At 53.5% G+C, this 18,116-nt stretch overlaps 2 protein-coding genes across 7 annotated transcripts; both read right to left on the bottom strand.

Moving 5' to 3' along the window:
- Positions 1-192: 192 nt before the first annotated feature.
- IGBP1 (immunoglobulin binding protein 1) lies at positions 193-6,498 on the bottom strand. Its single transcript, XM_056491511.1, has 6 exons — positions 6,276-6,498; positions 4,926-5,216; positions 3,646-3,841; positions 2,423-2,508; positions 1,714-1,817; positions 193-715 (listed from the first exon to the last, which is right to left on the bottom strand). The coding sequence occupies exons 1-6, from the start codon at positions 6,464-6,466 to the stop codon at positions 567-569; spliced, it is 1,017 nt and encodes a 338-aa protein (XP_056347486.1). The 5' UTR covers positions 6,467-6,498; the 3' UTR covers positions 193-566.
- Positions 6,499-10,212: 3,714 nt separating this feature from the next.
- LOC130253172 (protein Wnt-11b-2-like) lies at positions 10,213-16,787 on the bottom strand. 6 transcript variants are annotated; one of them, XM_056491505.1, is made up of 7 exons: positions 16,672-16,787; positions 15,660-15,895; positions 15,387-15,540; positions 13,805-14,025; positions 12,868-13,145; positions 11,827-12,119; positions 10,213-11,157 (listed from the first exon to the last, which is right to left on the bottom strand). In XM_056491505.1, the coding sequence occupies exons 4-7, from the start codon at positions 13,926-13,928 to the stop codon at positions 10,983-10,985; spliced, it is 870 nt and encodes a 289-aa protein (XP_056347480.1). In that variant the 5' UTR covers positions 13,929-14,025; positions 15,387-15,540; positions 15,660-15,895; positions 16,672-16,787; the 3' UTR covers positions 10,213-10,982. The 6 variants fall into 6 exon arrangements, with proteins under 6 accessions (XP_056347480.1, XP_056347479.1, XP_056347481.1 ...); XM_056491504.1 differs by lacking the exon at positions 15,387-15,540; XM_056491506.1 differs by lacking the exon at positions 15,387-15,540 and having other exon boundaries at positions 15,660-15,877.
- Between the last annotated feature and the right edge of the window lie 1,329 nt (positions 16,788-18,116).

Below are 18,116 nucleotides of genomic sequence, written 5' to 3'. Positions count from 1 at the left end.
GCCAGAGAGATTCAGAGAGTTTTCCCCCATTCAGGGATTGTTCTAGAGGGTTTTAAAAGCACACTGACTACTTTGTCTTGGAATATGGCACCATTTATCCCAGTTCTGTCCCTTGTGGGCTTCATGAGAGAATCCAGGGCTCATCCCCTGGAAAAGCTCAGGATGAAGAGCAAGAGAATTTCACAGCAAGAATCAGGCAGCACAAAGAGACTTTATTTTGCTTAAAATAGAGAGGAAAAAAAAAATAAATATATTCACCCACAATACAAAGAGCAGTTTTCAAATCCATGGAGCTCCCCTTGGAGGCTGCCTCCACCTGGGAGGGCAGAGGGAGCCTGACCCTCATGGAGCTGCCCCTCAGAGCTCTGGGGCACCCCCCAAACACGACCAGTGCCCCCAGTCTGACACGGAATGCAAACCAAAGCAAGGGGTCACGTGTCCTCCTGCCATCCTGTCCCCTGTCCATCCAGGGAATTCCTGGATGCTCCACCTATGTACATTGTATTTCCTCCTCCCTCTGCAGGCTGTTCTCCCAGAATCTCCAGGCCCTGCTGACAGCCAGAGCATCAGCCCATGTTGTGCCTGTTGCCGTAGCCCCGGGGGTGTGTGTCCTTCCAGTCGTCCCAGTTCCGCGCTTTCCGAAGAGCTTCCTCATCATCCTCCTTCTCCTCTGTCTCCTGCTGCTGCTTCTGCAGCTCCTCATCACTTGCACCTGCTGGAGGGGAGGGACAGGGAGGAGATCCAGGCTCTCCAAAGCCCAGGGATGGGCTGGGTTGGAAGGGATCATAAAGCCAATCCAGTGCCACCATCCACTATCCCAGGCTGTTCCACCCCCCGCCCAACCAGGCCTTGGACAGGCCAAGCACAGTCTAACCCAGTTGTTTCCCTAATAAAGCTTGGATTCTTCCATAGTCAGGGGTGTTCCATACCCTGGACACTTCCCTGTTGTGTTGGGTTGATGTGGCCAGAAATGTGAATTCTGTCACCATCTGCTGCAGCCGGGTGGGGCAGTGACCCTGATCTCCTGGCACATATTATCTGCTAATGGGCCATCTTTAAACCAGCTGGGCAATCATCTTTATCTTTCCACAGCCCATCCTCCCTCCAGGAGATATCATCTGCTGCTGGCCCATTCAGTCCCACTGCATGACTGATAAAATTCCATCATCCCACTGGGAGATGCTCCAGCCAGGGGAGGAGCCAAGCCTTTCCTACCCAGCTAAAAACTGACATTTTGGACACCAAGGGACCTTCTTTCCACTGGATTCCAGAGGAAAGCCAGACCTTTCCACATCATCCCTGGACCTCCAGAGGAAAACTGCACCTTCTCCAGGAGCACTGCTCCAGCTGAACCACATCTGCCCCTGCAGGAGGATGCAGCCACCATTGAATGGGACTGTGCCAACACCCTGACTGACTGACGGGTGTCAGCTTGGATTCTGACTCTGGCAGTGTTTTGGCATTGTTCTTTGTAATACTGTATTTCTATTTTAATTTTCCTAGTAAAGAACTGTTATTCCTAATTCCCCTATCTTTGCCTGAGAGCCCCTTAATTTCAAAATTATAATAACTTGGAGGGAGGGTTTTACATTCTCCATTTCTTAGAGAAGCTTCTGCCTTGATTGGCAGGACCTGTCCTTCAAACCAGGACACTGCTCACCCACCCCTCTCAAGAGGCTTCCCAAATGCCCCATTGCCACCTCTGTTCCATACCTGGAACCCTCTGAGGGGTGGACACAATTCCCTGCTTGCGGCGCTGCTCGTACCAGTCATCCACAGTCATGGTGGGCAGCCCGGGATAGCCAGCTCCAAACACCCTGTGGGGGACACAACAGCCCAAGCCAGGCCATGAAACCCCCTGGGATGAGCAGGAACACAGGCAAGAGGCACAGGGCTATTCCAGATCCAATCTCACAAGGTGAGCTCGAGGAAGGCTTGGGGGTGACCCAATTGTGGCCTTCCTGTGCCCAAGGGAAAGATGGAGAGAGTCTGGAGTGGTAGGACACAGGGAATGGCTTCCCACTGCCAGAGGGATATTGGGAAGGGATTCTCTCCTGTGAGAGTGGGCAGGCCCTGGCACAGCTGCCCAGAGAAGCTGTGGCTGCCCCTGTGCCCCTGGAAGTGTCCAAGGCCAGGCTGGACAGGGCTTGGAGAAACCTGGAATAGGGGAAGGTGGCCCCAGGACACCCCTGGGAACTGAAGCAGATACATGGAAAGCTCAGCATAAATCATGTCTAAAGCATGACAGGAAATTTGGTTCCTCTCCCATTCTGTGCTTTAGATACCAAAATTCCTGCACAGGTTTCAGGGTGCCACAAACTCAAGCACACACATGAAGGTACCACCTGGATTTCTGCACCTGAAGGATTATTTTAGGCTTGACAAGAGAGCACAGAGTGTGGTTGGATCACCCAATGCTTACCTGGCCTGAGCAGCATCCCGGGTGAGGATGAAGGGTTTCACTGGAGTTCTGGCAGGCCTGGAAGGGCCACGGGGCCCTGCTGGAGCCTGGGGATGCAAACAACAGTCACCAGGGAACTGAGGGGATGAGAGTTCCCCTCTGCTTCCCATGAAGTTATTAATGGTCTTGTAGAGGAGAAACACCTCAGCTGTCAGAGCAACGCCCCAGGATGGAGAATCCAGGCCTGAATTTGGTTTAAATCAGGAATTCCATCTGTGCCTGTACAGGAATCACTTCAAATTGATAACTGAAAAATGTAAACTAGAAATTCATTACAATTTGGTTTGAATGGAAAACTAAAATACTGATAATAAATCTGGGAGGCATAAGCTTGCAAGTTCTTCTTTAAAGAGATTCAAAGCTATTAATTCATAATGAGGGCATTGCAAATAATTAGAAGCTGGGTTTTTTTAAAAATGATTAACTATAGAAAAATCAAAACTCAATTTTGATATTTGGACAAGTGTCCACTCATATATGAGCAATAACAAATTACTAAATATAGGTGATATCTATTCAAATAAGATATAAAATGTGCCTCTGTGCCACCTGCTGGGGTCAAAGCAGAGCTGCCAGGGCTGAGCTCAGAGCAGAGCAGGAAATGTTTTTTATTGATCCAGTGGAACATTCTGAGCCCATCATTCCCTGGCATCTCCAGGACACCATGGAGGAGCTGAGTCTTGCAGTGTCAAAAAATGACCCCCAAAAGCAGCCCTGCCAGGAGGCTGTGCCAGCACATCAGGAGCTGCTGCTCCCAGCAGACATCCCAGGTCACAGAAATCCTGGACACAACGTTCTGTGGGAATGTTCTGTCATTCTAAATGGGCTGATAACATCTGGAAATGCTGCAGACCAGGAGTGGAGGCTTGACAGAAACCATAAGGGTCTTATTTTAATTTCCAAATCCAATGTTCTTCAGAATTAGGGATCTGCAGAAAAGCCTTTGCACAGCCCAGTTCAGCTCTGATATCCCAAGCTCCAGCATTCCAGAGGCTGGGACTGTGGGGAAGGTGTGGCAGCAGAGCCCAACCCAAAACTCAGAATTCAGAATGAAGGAAACACCATCAGCTCATGCTGTGACTGAGCTCAATTCCAACTGAACAAAACTCTGCACTTGAATTCCTCTGGGATCCATCCCCCCATGCCCATCCCACAGCAGCTGGATCCCAGGAGAGCTCCCTCACCTGCCTGGGTGCATCCCTGCTCCTCAGGATCACCAGCTCCTGGTCAATGCTCTCAATCTCCTCCAGGCTGGTGCTGATCCATTTCTGGATCTGGAGGATGTAAAATTCCCGGATCTGATCCTCATCTGCTGTCCCACTCTCCACAGAGCTCCTCATGGAGGCCAATTTGTTCTCCAGCTCCTTCTTCTGTTTGTACCTGGCTCAAACAACAGCAAAATCAGATCACTGAATCATTTTTTTCCAGCCCAGCCCATCCCTAGTGCCTTTCCCACCTTTACTAAGAGGATCAATCAAATTTCATGGAAGCTGTGCTGGCTCCTGTTGGAATTTCAGCCTCTCATGTCTGTTAAAAGCAGCTGTAAAATGACATTTAATTCAGAGGGGCCTCAATGATTTTATTCTTCTCTTAAACATTAATGAATCCTAGGAAACTGAAGCCTTCCTGGTAAAATTAGGCAAGACTGGAAACATCAGTCTCCTGGAGAAAGCAGGACTAAGAAAATCAATGGAATGGCTGGTTTGAGCTGATTACACATCACACAAATGTCTTCCAGCTTCTGTCTCAGGTGGTTTTGTGTGTGCAGGCATTTTTTTAAATATAATTTTGGCTTTTTGGACTTTTTGACCTATTCAGGAATTAGTTATTAAAGGGGGAACTACTCATATAAAACACTTCCAAACTAAATCCTCGTGTCCTCCTTCCTTCAGTTATTGTCACCTGAAGAATGAACAACAAGAGCCAAGAAACCTTTGAGGGCTGAGAGGACAAGGAGCATAAAAGAGTATTTCTAAAAAAGAAACCCCTCCCAATTAGAATATAAATTGCATTTTTCTATGTTTTTCTACACTATTTAAGCAAGTCCAACCCAGTTTAGACCTTCCAGTGCTGCCATAATGAGCAACTCAGTGGCCAAAATCCCAACCAGAGCACCAAAGGCAACACTTTTTTTTTCAAGCTCTAATGACCTCACTGGTAGGAAACTTCCAGTTTGGAAGTTCTTATGCTGCCAGCAATGATTAAAGAACTAAATGTAAGATTAATCATGAAAGATTTAAGAGCTTCTTATAAGTTTTTGAGCAGTTTTTTCTCAGAGATCAGAAACTGGAGACACAAATGCTCCTACCCATTAAACACTGAGTCACATCTCTTACAATGAGCGTTTTATGATCAAATTATTCCAATGCCCATGGAAGCTTTTCCCTGTCCAACCCTGCACTGCCTCAGGCTCCTGCTCCTCCCAGGGTGATTCCCAAAGCCCTTCCCACTGCACACAGCCCACCTTTCAATTTTGGCTGCCCTGCTCATGGCCATGGCCACCAGGTTGGGCTGGGCGGGGTCCTGGGGGCTCTCGGATTTCTCCTCGACGGCGCTGCCTGGGGGCAGCTGGAAAGATCCCAGCCCATAGTTCCTGCAGAGCTTGAGGAAGCGCAGGAAATGCTCCCGGGCACTCTCCAGGTGCTCCCTTCTCCTGCTCAGATCCACCTGCTTCAGCGTGAGGCCTCCCAGCAGTGCTGGCAGCAGCATGAACTTCAGGTCGGCTGAGGCGATCTCCTCCAGATCCTCGTTCTCACTGCGAGGGAGAGAGCAGGGAATCCAGGATGAGATGGGAAAGGGGCTGGGGTCATCCTGAGAGGGGGCTCAGCCTGGAGAAAAGCGGGATCAGGGGGAACCTTGTGGCTCTGCACTCCCTGACAGGAGGGGACAGCAGGGAACAGGGATAGGAACAGCCTCAGGCTGGGCCAGGCTGGGCTCGGGTTGGACATGTGATAATTGATAAAAGATTCGTGTTAATCATAAAAGTATTGGGGTTTGTATAAACCAGAATACTTAGGTCTGAAATGAAGCATGACGCTAAAGAAAGGAAAATATATGATTAAAACAACATTTTGTTTTAAACACTCCTGTTATGAACATTATGTTTGTAAATAAATTGTATCTACTGACAGCTTGCAAAACAAGGCTTTCACACAGCCCAACAGATTCTGCAAAATCAGGTTTCCTGCCTTAGTGTAAACAATTGCAGCCTATCCCTAAGACCAGACTTCCCAACTTCTGCCATTTCCTTATCTACCAAGAGCAGATGGTTATCTATGGGACTTGCAAATTATCTAGAGACTCACATCGTCCAGCGATCCCACGAACCACCAGTGCTTACCTGGCAGAATTATGACAACCAAAAAATAACAATGACTGATGACTACAAGGAAACCATGCTGTAAAAAGGGAGCCTCAAACCACAGTTCGGTGGAGCACGGAGTGGGCAGTGACCCCTCTGCCTCCCCAGCACTGCTTGCTCTATCTATATAAAATAAAGCAGTCTAAATTTTGCTAGATATCGGGACTTTTGTTGCTCATTTATAACAGACATCAGCAGGAACTTCTCCATGATAAGGGCGGTCATGCACTGGGAGGGGCTGCCCAGGGAGGTTTGGAGTCTCCACCCCTGGAGGTGTCCAAGGAACGCCTGGATGTGACACTGAGCGCTCTGGGCTGCTGACAAGGTGGGGATCGGTCTCAGGTTGGACTCGATGGTTTTGGAGATCGAACCTCAGTGATTCTGGGATTCTGTCCCGCTCCCAACCCCACCTCTGCCCTGCCCCAGGACCCTCCCCGTCCCCTCAGCGCTCACCTGAACAGCTCCAGCTGCGCCACCATGGCCGCCGCCCGCTGCAGCGCGTCCAGCCCCTGCCGCACCTTGTCCTGCACGGCCGGGGCTCCCGAGGAGGGCTCGGTGCTGGCCTCCAGCTCGTCCCACAGCCGCCGGCCCAACGCCAGCAGCTCCGCCAGCCGGGGGCCGCCCGCGCCCGCCTCCGCCATCATGGGCCGGGAACGCCGCCGCCGCCACTTCCGGCGCGGTCAGGCGCGACCGTACCCGCCCCGGCCGCCATCTTGGGGAGGTCACTGCCATAGCCGCACCATGGGGCGACATCTTGAGGAGGTCACGGCTATAGATACGGCTGGCGCCATCTTGAGGAGGGCATAGCTACAGCCCATGGGGCGCGGGTGCCGCCATGCTGGTGAGGGCAGGCTGAGGGGCAGCGGCCCCGGTGGGTGCCGTGATGGCCCCGCGCTCGCCCCGCGGCCGTGGAGCCCCCGGGACCCCGCGGCGGGCGGGCACCGCGGGCAGGAGCGGCCGGGGCGGCTCAGAGGCCTCCAGTGCCCTGCCAGATCCTGCCTGGCGCACCGGCCCGCACGGGTCCTGGCAGGGAGCGCTGAGATGCAGTCTGGGGAAGTGGAAGAAAATGTAGATAATTCGATAAATTTGCAGAAAACATCCGTTTCCCCGCTTTATCAAAGGAGTGCACAGTGGTGATCCTTGATAGGACAGTACTGGATCAATAAATATAAATTTATTTGTTTAAGCACAACGCTTCCTATTTTTTATTTTTTCTGCAGTACAAGTGGAACATGGGAACTTTCTCTCTCTCTCTCTCTTTTTTTTTTTTTTTTTTTTTTCTTCATTTATTTTGCTCCTAAAATCTCTAAAATTCAAGCAGGCACTGGGCAGGTTAGGGTTAAATCTGTGCTTTTTATGAACAGGTTATTTCCCTTAGAAATAAAGGTGATTGACCTGGCTGTGAGCAAAGTATGGATGTAGCACCCTCTACTACTGCTCCTTACTCCTGAGTAATTCTAACTCAGCCTCTGAGGATGACTCAGTTTACGATTTATTCTGTTTATTTTGTCAGATTGTGCAATGAATTGTTACTCACAGAGCTGAGTGCTGTGAGTCCTCCAAACCTGCCTGGCTCCAGGTCTGGGCTGATGGGAGGATCTCCTGGACATTCCCAGTGGGATGGCAGCCCCAGGGAGGTTCATGGCCACGTCAGTGTCTGCTCTGCTCCTCAGGCTCCCTCCCTGCTGGAATGGTTGCCCAGCCTGGCAGAAATCAGATCCTTCCCTGTGAGAATGTGGATGCCCTGGAAAGGTTTTCCCAGACACTTGGAAGTGTCCGAGCCCAGGTTGGATGGGGAAAAGAACAACCTGGGATAGGAGAAAGTGTCACTGCCCAGGGCAGAGAGTGGAATAAGCTGGGCTTTAAGTCCCTTTACCAAACCATCCAAGAATTCCATGATTCCAAGGGATGGAGAGCTGCTTCCCCTCCAAACCCCCTGCAGCCCCTGCCAGAGCTACACCCAAAATTCCTCAGGCTGCAGCTGGTTCCCCCTCGGATCTTATGGCTCTTACTCACCCCTGTTTGTCCCTGAAGATCCCCACTGGGACAATCCCTGTTTTTGTTTGTCATCCTTAGAGCACCACGACACTGCTGAGCACCCCGGGAACAAAGGAGAACAGAGAGGGCAGGGTTTTTCCTTAAATACAATCATTTACTCATGTGTGTGTCTTGTGGTGTGATGGTGCACAGAGCAGCCACCCCAAAGGTCACAGCAACATCCCCCAAATATTCCCAGCAGTGCAGGTTGGACAGGGCTTGGAGCAACCTGGGCTAGGAGAGGGTTCCCTGCTCATGCCAGCTTTAAGGATGAGCTCTAAGGCCCCTTCATCCCAAACCATTCCAGGATTTCCTGATTTTGTGAGATTTGATCCACAGCTGAGCCCCACTCTGGGTTTTCTCCTGCTTCTGGCTCAGCTCTGTGAGCAGCACAAGCAAAAGCAGGTGCAGGTTCTGATCCACATTCCAGGGCTCTGCAGAAGAAATGTCCCAACATATCCTTGACCACAGAGTCATCCTTCCTCCAAAAACTTAATTACCCACAGTTTGCTGCCCTTGCTCATATTATCCTCCTGGAATGAGTTATGCAGAATCCCTCAATGAATAGGGAAATAAAAATCCATGTTTTAACAGCAAAATAAAAATATTCTATGAAAATAGCTCTCCTTCCCTCAGACTTTATTGTTTGCACAAATTTGACCAGCAACAAATAACCACGTTCACACCAACGTTACTCCCTTAAAACCCCTGGGGACCAACACAGGGACCATTCCCACTGCATCCATGCTGAGGCTCCCGGCTCCTGGGGGATGCTCCCAGCCCTGCAGGTCTCACATCCCTGCTAATTCCAGGTGTGGGGCCGGACCCCAGCAGCTCCCACTGGGAGCGTTGTCACTGAGCTGTCACCCCCTGCCAGCCTGACCCTTTGCACTCTCCAGCCAATTCCGGCTCCTTTCCCGTTTCCCGCAGGATTCCGGCTGCGCAGTCTTTTCCCAGCTCTTCCCTGTCGGGCTTGGAGTCAAGGAGGGAGAGAAGGAGTGAATTCTGCATATTCAGCACTTGACCCTGCCTTTTCCCAAGCCGAAATTCCAACGGGACCTCTCTAGGAGGGATCCCGACGGCTCCCCTGGGCATTCCTTGCTATTGTGGCTCCTCTCCTCTCCCCCAGGCCATGTGTGTTTGTAGTTACCAAATGCAAATCACATTTCCCACCCTCCTGGCTGGAGTTCTCACTCCAAAAGATCCTTTCCCGTTTTGTTTTTTCCCTCTCACCAGCTCGTTTTGCAATGCTCGCAGCCCCTCCCGGTGTCACCTCCCTGTGATCAGGGATGCGCTGGGAAGTGGATGGAGGGAAGGCACTGAAGCAATCCTAATTTAGTACCTGCAGCTCTCCTCACACAGAAACTGCGGCTGTTTTGCAGCCTGGCAGCTGAAACTCCTTTTTCTGAGGAATGCGGGGCACTGACCCCTAATTGCATTTTAAAAGGAAAACTCGAGATAGCTTTTGACCTTGGGCAGCTGCGGTTTAGCCGGCGCTCTCGGAAGGGAGATGGCAGCAGGCAGAGCCAGTCAATGGCACATTAACATCTGATAACGAGGGTTAACTCGCTCCTGGCACTCAGCTTCCAGCCCCTGCATCCTCCCGAGCCACCTCTGATTCCTTCCCTGCTCACACAGAAACCTGGAGCGCATTAAGGGGAGGGGGTGTTTTACAAGAAAAGCTCATGAATTGATTCCGTGACCCAGCAGAGACCATTAAAAATGATGGAATGGATATGGAAGTGAGTAATCGTCCAGCTGGGCTAGGGCTGAGTGCGGCCAACTCCAGTCAATGGGAACCAAAAATAAAGTGAAGCTGCTGGAGCCTCCAGGCAATGCTGGGAGCTGCAGGAATCCCATCCCGAGGATTCCCATCCCATTTACCTGTCCTCCTGGTGCTGTGGAGTCTCTCCAGCACCTGTTTGGACTCATTCCTTCTCTCCCAAGGCTACACCAGCAGGAATCTCATCCCATCCGAGCACTTGGCTGGATTCTGTGCTAAGGGAAATGTGGGAGCCCCCATCCCTGGCTCCCAAACCCTTGCTGTTCACACACACCCTTGGCTCATCCAGCCCTCATTCCCAAGGATCAGAAAGTAACCCTGGACTGCCACAGTTTCCAGCACCAGGCAGCTGGAGACCTGAGGAAGCAGGGGATAAAACAGGAGCTGAGGAAAGTAGGGATCTGTAATTAAAGGCAAATCTGTGCCAGTGAGAATTAGAAAGAGCTGAAAGTGAGCTGGTCCTCAGATGAGGCTTTGTGGCCACATGAGGCTTTATGGACACAAGGCTCTTCTTACAGCCTATTTCTCCAGGACCAGCTCAGAAGGAAAGATTGTCCTAGAAAACAAGGCTCAGAGAGTTAAAACATTTATTTAAAAACACACACCAGAATCCCACTTACAGGAAGTACAGAAACACAAGGTTATTTCTTGCTTTCCCAAATCCCTGGAGTTGTGTCCCCTCTCCAGGCCAGAATTCCTACACACCTGGTGGAAAGAGTGAGGCAGGAGGAGAGGCAGGAAGGACAAGCCATGAGAATTTAATGTATAGAGTGGGCTCCCACCTCTGACATGGGGACAGAAGCTACAGCAATGTCATGGTTGGGTTGTTAACACACAATCAGGGGTGGGTTTGCCAGGCTGCCCAGTTTTGGAAGCCCTCAGGACCTCTCCTGTCCCTGGTGTCTCTGCCATCAAGGAGAGCAGCACCATCTCTATATAAATACCCTGCAGCCTTCTCCCAGTGGATAACTCTATCCATCCATCCATCCATCCATCCATCCATCCATCCATCCATCCATCCATCCATCCATCCATCCCTCCTGGCTTTCAGGCTGCTGTCAGAATCCTCCTGCAAAGGGACAATGGCAGCCCAGGGTGGGGAAATGGAATGATCAATGGCTTTTCCCAGCTGGACACAAAGGGCTGGCCACTGACCAGCTGCAGGAGGGCAGCTCTTTGTGCTGCCCTGAGCTCTGGGTTGGAAGGGATTTTGCTTCCCAAAAATCTCTCAGTCTGAGGTTTCCCGTGAGACACCAAGCCTCCTCCTTGCTGAGGGCATCCCTTGGGATGGGCTCCGGTGTGCAGCCTTGCCTGGGGCGCGGCAGGGCGGGCTGTCCCCGTCACTTGCAGACGTGTCTCTGCAGGCGGCGCCGGCAGCGCCTGCACACCACGGAGCAGCACCAGCGGTAGCGGCAGTGGCAGCGCTCCTGCACCTCCTCCGTGTAGGTGTTGTAGCCACGGCCGCAGCACAGCAGGTCACAGCTGCCGCTGCCCACAGAGCTCCTGTTGCACGGCCTGTGGAGAGATGTGAGGCTGGGGAGCTGCCCTCCCAGAGCAGGAGGCAGCAGGATCGTGGGATCGTGGAATGGTTGGAAAGGACCTTAAAGATCATCCTGTGCCACCCCTGCCCTGGGCAGGACCTTTCACTAGCCCAGGTTGCTCCAAGCCCTGTCCAACCTGGCCTTGGACACCTCCAGGGGCAGCCACAGCCTCTCTGGGCACCCTGTGCCAGGGCCTCCCCACCCTCACAGGGATTTCCTTCCCATCTAACCCAGCCAGTGGGAAGCCATTCCCTACATCCTGTCCCTCCATGCCTTGTCCCCAGTCCCTCTCCAGCTCTCCTGGAACCCCTTTAGGCTCTGGAAGGGGCTCTGAGCTCTCTCTGGATCCTTCTCTTCTCCAGATGAGCACCTCAGCTCTCCCAGCCTGGCTCCAGAGCTGAGGGGCTCCAGCTCTCAGAGCAGCTCCATGGCCAGACAGGAACTTGTTGAACAAATCCATGCCTGACTTGTGTTGGGAGCCCCAAACCTGGACACAGCAGTGCAGGTGGGGTCTCACAAGACAGGAATTCAGGGATTCAGGGATGTGCTGCAAGCTCAGCCCAGCCCATCCACATCAGCTTCCCAGGACACTCAAACCCAGCAGTACAGGCACTCCTGGAATCACAGGCTGTGTTCTTCCTACCTGTCCTGTGTCCCCAGAGAGCCCAGCTGGGGGTTTGGGGTGCAGTAGTCAGGAGAGTTGATGAGATAAACCAGATCCATCTCTGTCACTGGCCTGGCATCCCCTTCCTTGGGGATCAGCTGCTTCCTGGGCCCCACGAGCCGATGGGTCACCTTGAGGGCTGCCAGGTACCTGGATTTGAGGTCAGAGGCAATTTCACCCAGGTCTGGCAACCCCTTCCAGCAGGTCTTCACTGAGCAGGAGCCTGAAACCCCGTGGCATTTACACCTGGTGTCCAGGGAGTCACTGAGCACCTGCAGAGCGCAGGGAAACAAACAGGTGAGTTTGTTCTCCTGGTGCTGCCCCAGGGACTGGCTCCCAAGGGCATCCATGGGAAGTTATGAGGGATGAAAGAGCTCAGAGCTGAATATAATGGAGCAAGCAGGGACTCAGCCTAGCTTCAATCCCTTCTGATAAGAACCTGATCCTTGGGAAACTTCCCAGAGGAGCTGGCAGTGAGGCTGGAGGCTTCCCTGGCCTCACCTGGGGAACAGGAGTGGATGGAAGCACCAAGACAGGATGGGCTGGGGAGCCCAGCAGGAGTATGGCAGGATGAGCTCTGTTTCCAGAGAAAAGGGTGGAAAGAAGCACTGGGAGTACTGGTGTGAAATATCAGATAACTGGGAATACTGGTGTAAAATATCAGATAACTGGAATACTGGTGTAAAATATCAGATAACTGGGAGTACTGGTGTAAAATATCAGATAACTGGAATACTGGTGTAAAATACCAGATGTGCTGGTTGTGGAAAGGGTATGGGATGTCTAGGCAGCCGTGTGTGTGTAGGGTGTCTGCTAACACACTTTTTAACCATTCTGTTGCCTCCTGATATTCAGGACATCCCAAAAAACTGGCCGGCATCTGCTGCCTTTAATTAGGCACCTCTTCCTTTGCTGAGAGGGGCCAAACCAGGGGGCTCGCACCCCCTGTGTCACCCCTGGGGGCTCACACGGCCCCTCCCAGCCCCGGACCCCCATCCCGCCCCGCAGCCCCGCACGCACCGCGCGTCCCACGGCTCCGTTGTGCCGGTTCACCGCCCGCAGCCCGGGCGCGCCGCCGGCACCGGCTCGGGCGGATCCCCCGGTGAAGGCGGCTCCGAGCTGCAGCCCGTGGCTCAGGTTATCGCCGCAGCCCCCCCAGCGGGAGCCGGGCGCGGGGGGCTCGGCGGGGCCGGGGCCGCAGGAGCACAGCGGCAGCTCCCCGGAGGCGCAGGAGCGGGCGATGCCCTGCGCCACGGCCGCCGCGGCCAGGGCGTGCACGAAGGCGGCTTCCCGCGTTCCTGCGGAGAAAACAGGGATGTTTCCTTCCTCCCTGCACTGCCAGGCTCTCCTCTCATTGCTCCTCTTATTGCATCTTGCCTCTCAATTTTTGCGTTTTAACCTGCGCACGTGTTGCTGTAGAAGGGTTAAGGAGCGGCGAAAGGACACAGTAACACGGCCCTCTCTTGTATGGTGCAAGAAAGAGCAAGAAAGAGCAATTTACTGAAGGAAGCCATGGCTTTAAATAAGACACTTAGTGAAAAATAAAATAGAGGCAGGTCACTGGTCAGAGAAGGAGACACCTCTTGTCCCAGGCTTCTCAGGGATCCAGCAGGTGTTTGTCTTGTCTTATGATTCTTTCTCTTATATTTACAGTAGAGAAAGAGACTCTAGCTTGAGAAAAATCCCAGCCGAGCCTGAGAAAGCCAGACTGGAAAAATCCTTTAAGATTCTCCCTGGGCCCGTGACGGCCACACGCCCGTACCCAGCCTGTATCCCCATCTCTTCCCCTGCTTTTTTTGGCAGCTGTTTGAAATGGAAGTTACAGTCTGTCACCTCCCCCCGACGGAACTGACACAGAATTAACACCACGAAAAGGCGGGATATTTACTCCAAACCAGAAATCCGAGGCAGCAGCGAGCCTGGACCGCTCTGGCAGCCCGGGAGGAGCATCCCTTACCTGTGAGCAGCTCGGGGCCGAAGCTGGGGGCGCTCTGGATGGAGGAGCAGTTCCACCGCATGTCCGCAAAGCTCTGCTGGCACAGCTGCTGCGTCCGGCGGGCGGCCCGGGCGATGCTGGGCATCAGCTCCAGATGCCGGCGGCACAGCTGGAGCTGCTCCGGCAGCAGCAGCCGGCAGTGCTGGCTCTCGTTCCACGCCACCCCGCTGCTCGCCAGCCCGCTGTGGGGAGAGCTGGGGGTCACTGGGGGGGCCGCAGAGCCCCGAGGGACCGCCGAGAGCGGCTCTGGAAGGAGAGATCCCAACTCACAGCCACTGGATGGCTGCGGAGAGGCTCAGCTGGCACAGCAGCGCGGCGGCGGCGGGGAGAAGCATGGCCGGGAATGGGGCTGGGATGGGACTGGGACAAGGACTGGGATGGGACTGGGAACTGGGAACGGGGCCGGGATGGGACTGGGAACTGGGAATGGGGCTAGGACAAGGACTGGGATGGAGCTGGGATAGGGACTAGGAACTGGGATGGGGCTGGGACAGGGACTGGGAACTGCGATGGAGCTGGGAGAGGGACTGGTAAGTGGGATGGCACTGGGATGGGGATTGGGAGCTGGGATATGGCTGGAACAGGGACAGGGAGCAGGGTTGGGGCTGTGATAGGGACTGGGACGGGGATGGATCTGGGACAGGGATTGGGAGCAGGGCTGAGGCTGGGACAGGGATTGGGATGGAGCCGGGGCCGCTCGGCCCCACCAGCCCTTTATAGCAGGCGAGGTAGCAGGTCCTGCCCCCCGGGGAGGGGAACAAAGGCGGTTTCGGTGCCATTCACAGCGTTAGGGACAAGGAGGGGCTGGAGGGAGGGCCAGCTGTCATTAGCAGTCCCCGAACAGCACCTGGGAGGGGGTGGAGGGATGAGCCGCTGCAGGATGCTCCCCAAGGCCACCACTGACCATGTCCACAGTGCCACATCCACGTGGATTTTAAATCACTGCAGGGATGTGACTCCACCATTGCCCTTTCCAAGAGAAATTTTCCCTAATATCCAACTAAACCTCCTCTGGCACAACTGGAAACCGTGTCCCTTGTCCCCTGCAAACAGAGCCTGACCCCCCCCCCCGCGCCCCCCCGTTTCTATCCACCTTTAGTGTCATAATTTCTAATTTTTTTTAAATTTTCTTTACAAAAAGCTTGAAAAATCACAATTTCCTTGACCCGGGGGAGTGCACATCCCTGAGCTGGCACAGGCACCAGCCCTGAAGTGCCAGCAGGGGCTGCCCAAGGTGCCATGGCAGGGCACCAGGGCTGGCACATGCCTGTCACAAGGTGCATTTCTCAGGATCTCTCCCTCCTACAAGCACAAAACCAAAAGTGCTGCTTGGAGCCCGTGAGGAACCAGGTAGGCTGGGATTTTCCCACAGTGGGAGGTGACATTTGACAGAAGCCCAGCTGACCCCAGGTTTTGGAAAGGGTCACAGGTTAAAACCCACTTTTCAGGCTTTCACTTTCTCCTTGGCTGTGCTACTTCCCCTCTTTCTGGAAGGTGCTTTTCCTTGACAGAACCAAATTGGGGTTTGGTTGTGATCTCTCACTTTGACAGGACATGCCTGGATGGTTGATTATTGTCCCCTTGTGACCTTCCTTTGACTTGGGATCACTAAAACCAGGACACTCTTCAGTCATTGTCCTTCCCAAAAGATTCCCTTGGGATTTGCATCCATGACTCACTGTGCTGGAGCAATGGCCCTTGAGGAAGGGTCTCAGGTCACCCCTAAATCCAAAGCACTTACAAGGGGATTGTCAAAGGGCAGAGAGAAAAGGAGGAACACGGGATAAGCCAAGTCTATATTCTCTAAACACCAAACCTGGTGCTTTGGGTTCTGTCCCTTGTGGCTTCCAGCTGAACTTCTCCTCAGGGTGTGGATGGTGCCTTGTTTTGGGACTGGAGGATCTCCAGGACAGCACTGGGGTTGGATGGCAGCTGGGAAGGCACCTGAGTTCCCAGGGGGTTCCAAAGCTGTGAAGATGGTCAGGAAAAGCTGCTGGAGAGCAGGAATGCAGAGAGGAACCACTCCAGGATGGGCTGGGAGGAGAGAATTCCCTTCACAGGTGATGGGAGCTGGGATCAGCACCAGGACAGGGGGGTTTAGTGACACCCCATCCCATCCTTTGGGGTGGGAGCTCACCCTGGGGACAGGGCCAGCACAGGGAACTGTGCACCGATGTCACAGGCTGCCACCTCCCACCCGAGGTATTTTTACCAATCCCTCTTCACAGGAAAGTTTTGCAATGACTGAGTAGTAGGAAAAGCACAAACCCTTCCTTTTAAAGCAAAGCCAGCCCTCCTTTGAACGTCAATTCCTCTTTTTAGCTCAATCCTTGGAACAACCGGAGGGTGAGTGCTAAAAATACCCCTTCCTTCCCCTTCCAGGCTCTGTGGGAAGGAGGGAGGCAGGGGGGGATTCCCAGCCCAGGAGAGGCTTCCCTTCCCCAGCTGGGGCTGCACGGGCAGGGGGAGCCCAAAGGAGCTGGGAGAACATCGGGAAAGGTGTCCCACCCTGCCTGGGGACACAGGGAGGGGACAGTGCAGGAGGGGCTAAAGGGGCAGAGCTGGTGCTGGGGCAGAGCTGCTGGGATGAGGCTTTAGGTGAGGAACAGCCAAGAGCTGTCCTGGACGGGCAAAGGTTGGTGTCCCTCCCTCCTGGGACCCCGGGGCCAAAGCAAACAGCTGAGAGTGGTTTGTGACCCTTGTGAGCACACGGTGTCCCCGTGTCTGTCCCAGCTCCCAGTGGCAGCTCCAGGGACACTCCAGGGGTTCCCCTGCCACCAAACTGTCCCCTCACCCCCCAGTGGCCCCGGTTCCCCACCCTCACCTACCGACTGAGCCAGTGAGAGCCACGTCCCCTTGCGTGGAGGCTGTGCCCGTGTGGGGACAGTGACGCAGGGGGTGGTGGCACTGCTCATGTGGCACTGACGTTCCTTGAGCTCCTGCCACAGCCCAGGGGCTGGGGATGATGTTCCTGCTGCTGCTGGACACTGGAGCATCCCTAGGGGTTGGGGACAGTCACCCTGGGTGGCAGGAGCCCTTCTGCCATGGAGCTCAGCTTTCCTTCAGGGAAACCTTTCCAGAAATCACAGGACAGACACCAAAAACAGGCTGGGGGTGGCAGGGACCTGATCCTGCAGAGCCACCTGTCCCCAAAGCTGGGAGCAGGGACAGCAGATCTGCTGTGAGGATACAACACAGGGTGACACTGTGCCCACAGCAGTGTCCCCGTGCAGGCACAGCTGGGAGGGAGGACCCAGCTGCAGAACATCTGGTGATGCTGCAGAGCAGGGGGCACCAGGGGGACATGCTCCACATCTGCCACACCTCGGGATGGAGGTCCCAGCCCGGCCAGAGCCCCTGGAGAGGAGGAAAAGTGTCATGAACAACACGCCCAGCCTCCCCCCGGGGCTGGGAAGAGCTGCCAGGGGAGCTGTGCCAGCCACGGAGTGGCTCTGGCAAAAAGGGATAATGGGAAGCAGCCCCACGGATGGGAGGGACACAGGGCAGTGTCCTGGAGGTGCCACCACCCCAAAGCCACAGAGAAATCAGGAACACATCCCAGGCAGCCAGAACACGAGACAAGGATGAGAGCAAAAGGATTCAGGAATGGGTGCTGCAGCAATGTCAAGGAAAAGAAAAGAAATGGTACCTCCAGCAGCCCTCTGGAAGGGGATTTACCTTCAGCTGGGTGAAAGGACTCGTTATCTTCCTTATCTTATCAGGACTGGGGAGATTTAGGTTAATTTAGGCTCTGTCTGAACACAGAGGAGGAGAAATGCTCTCCTTACTCTGCCCAGATGGGGTCGACTGAAGAGAGGGATCTGCCAGGCTCTTCCCAGGATATCCTTCAGCTCCTGCAGCAGATGCAGGAAAAAGAGGGAAAGGGGAAAAAAAAAAGAAGAAAAAAGGGAAAAGAAAACCTGCTGCAATTGAAGCGAGCTGAGGGAAGGTAATTTCCGCCTGGGTTAGTGAAACAGCTCGGTGGAAATTTTTGATAAAAATCTATTCTTCTTTGAAAATGCAGGTCCAGGGAAATGTGAAGGCTTTCCACTGGAAAGAATGAGTTTTGCTGGATTTCTCAACCACTTCTCTAGAAAATTTGTCAATGGTCACAACATTTTAATCACTGCTGCTTTTTTTGTCAGACCAAAATTTACACTCCTGCCGCCTTCCAGCCTGACACGAAAATGCAACATTTTTGGCATCGCCGCTTTATTTGTTCAAAATTTAATATTCTACAGATCTTTTGCCCTCCTTTTGGATGAAGGAAACA

Source organism: Oenanthe melanoleuca, chromosome 4A (genome assembly GCF_029582105.1).
Source record: "Oenanthe melanoleuca isolate GR-GAL-2019-014 chromosome 4A, OMel1.0, whole genome shotgun sequence".
Lineage (NCBI taxonomy): Eukaryota > Metazoa > Chordata > Aves > Passeriformes > Muscicapidae > Oenanthe > Oenanthe melanoleuca.
Note: the sequence above shows the minus strand (reverse complement) of the source record. Positions and strands in the feature narration are given on the sequence as shown.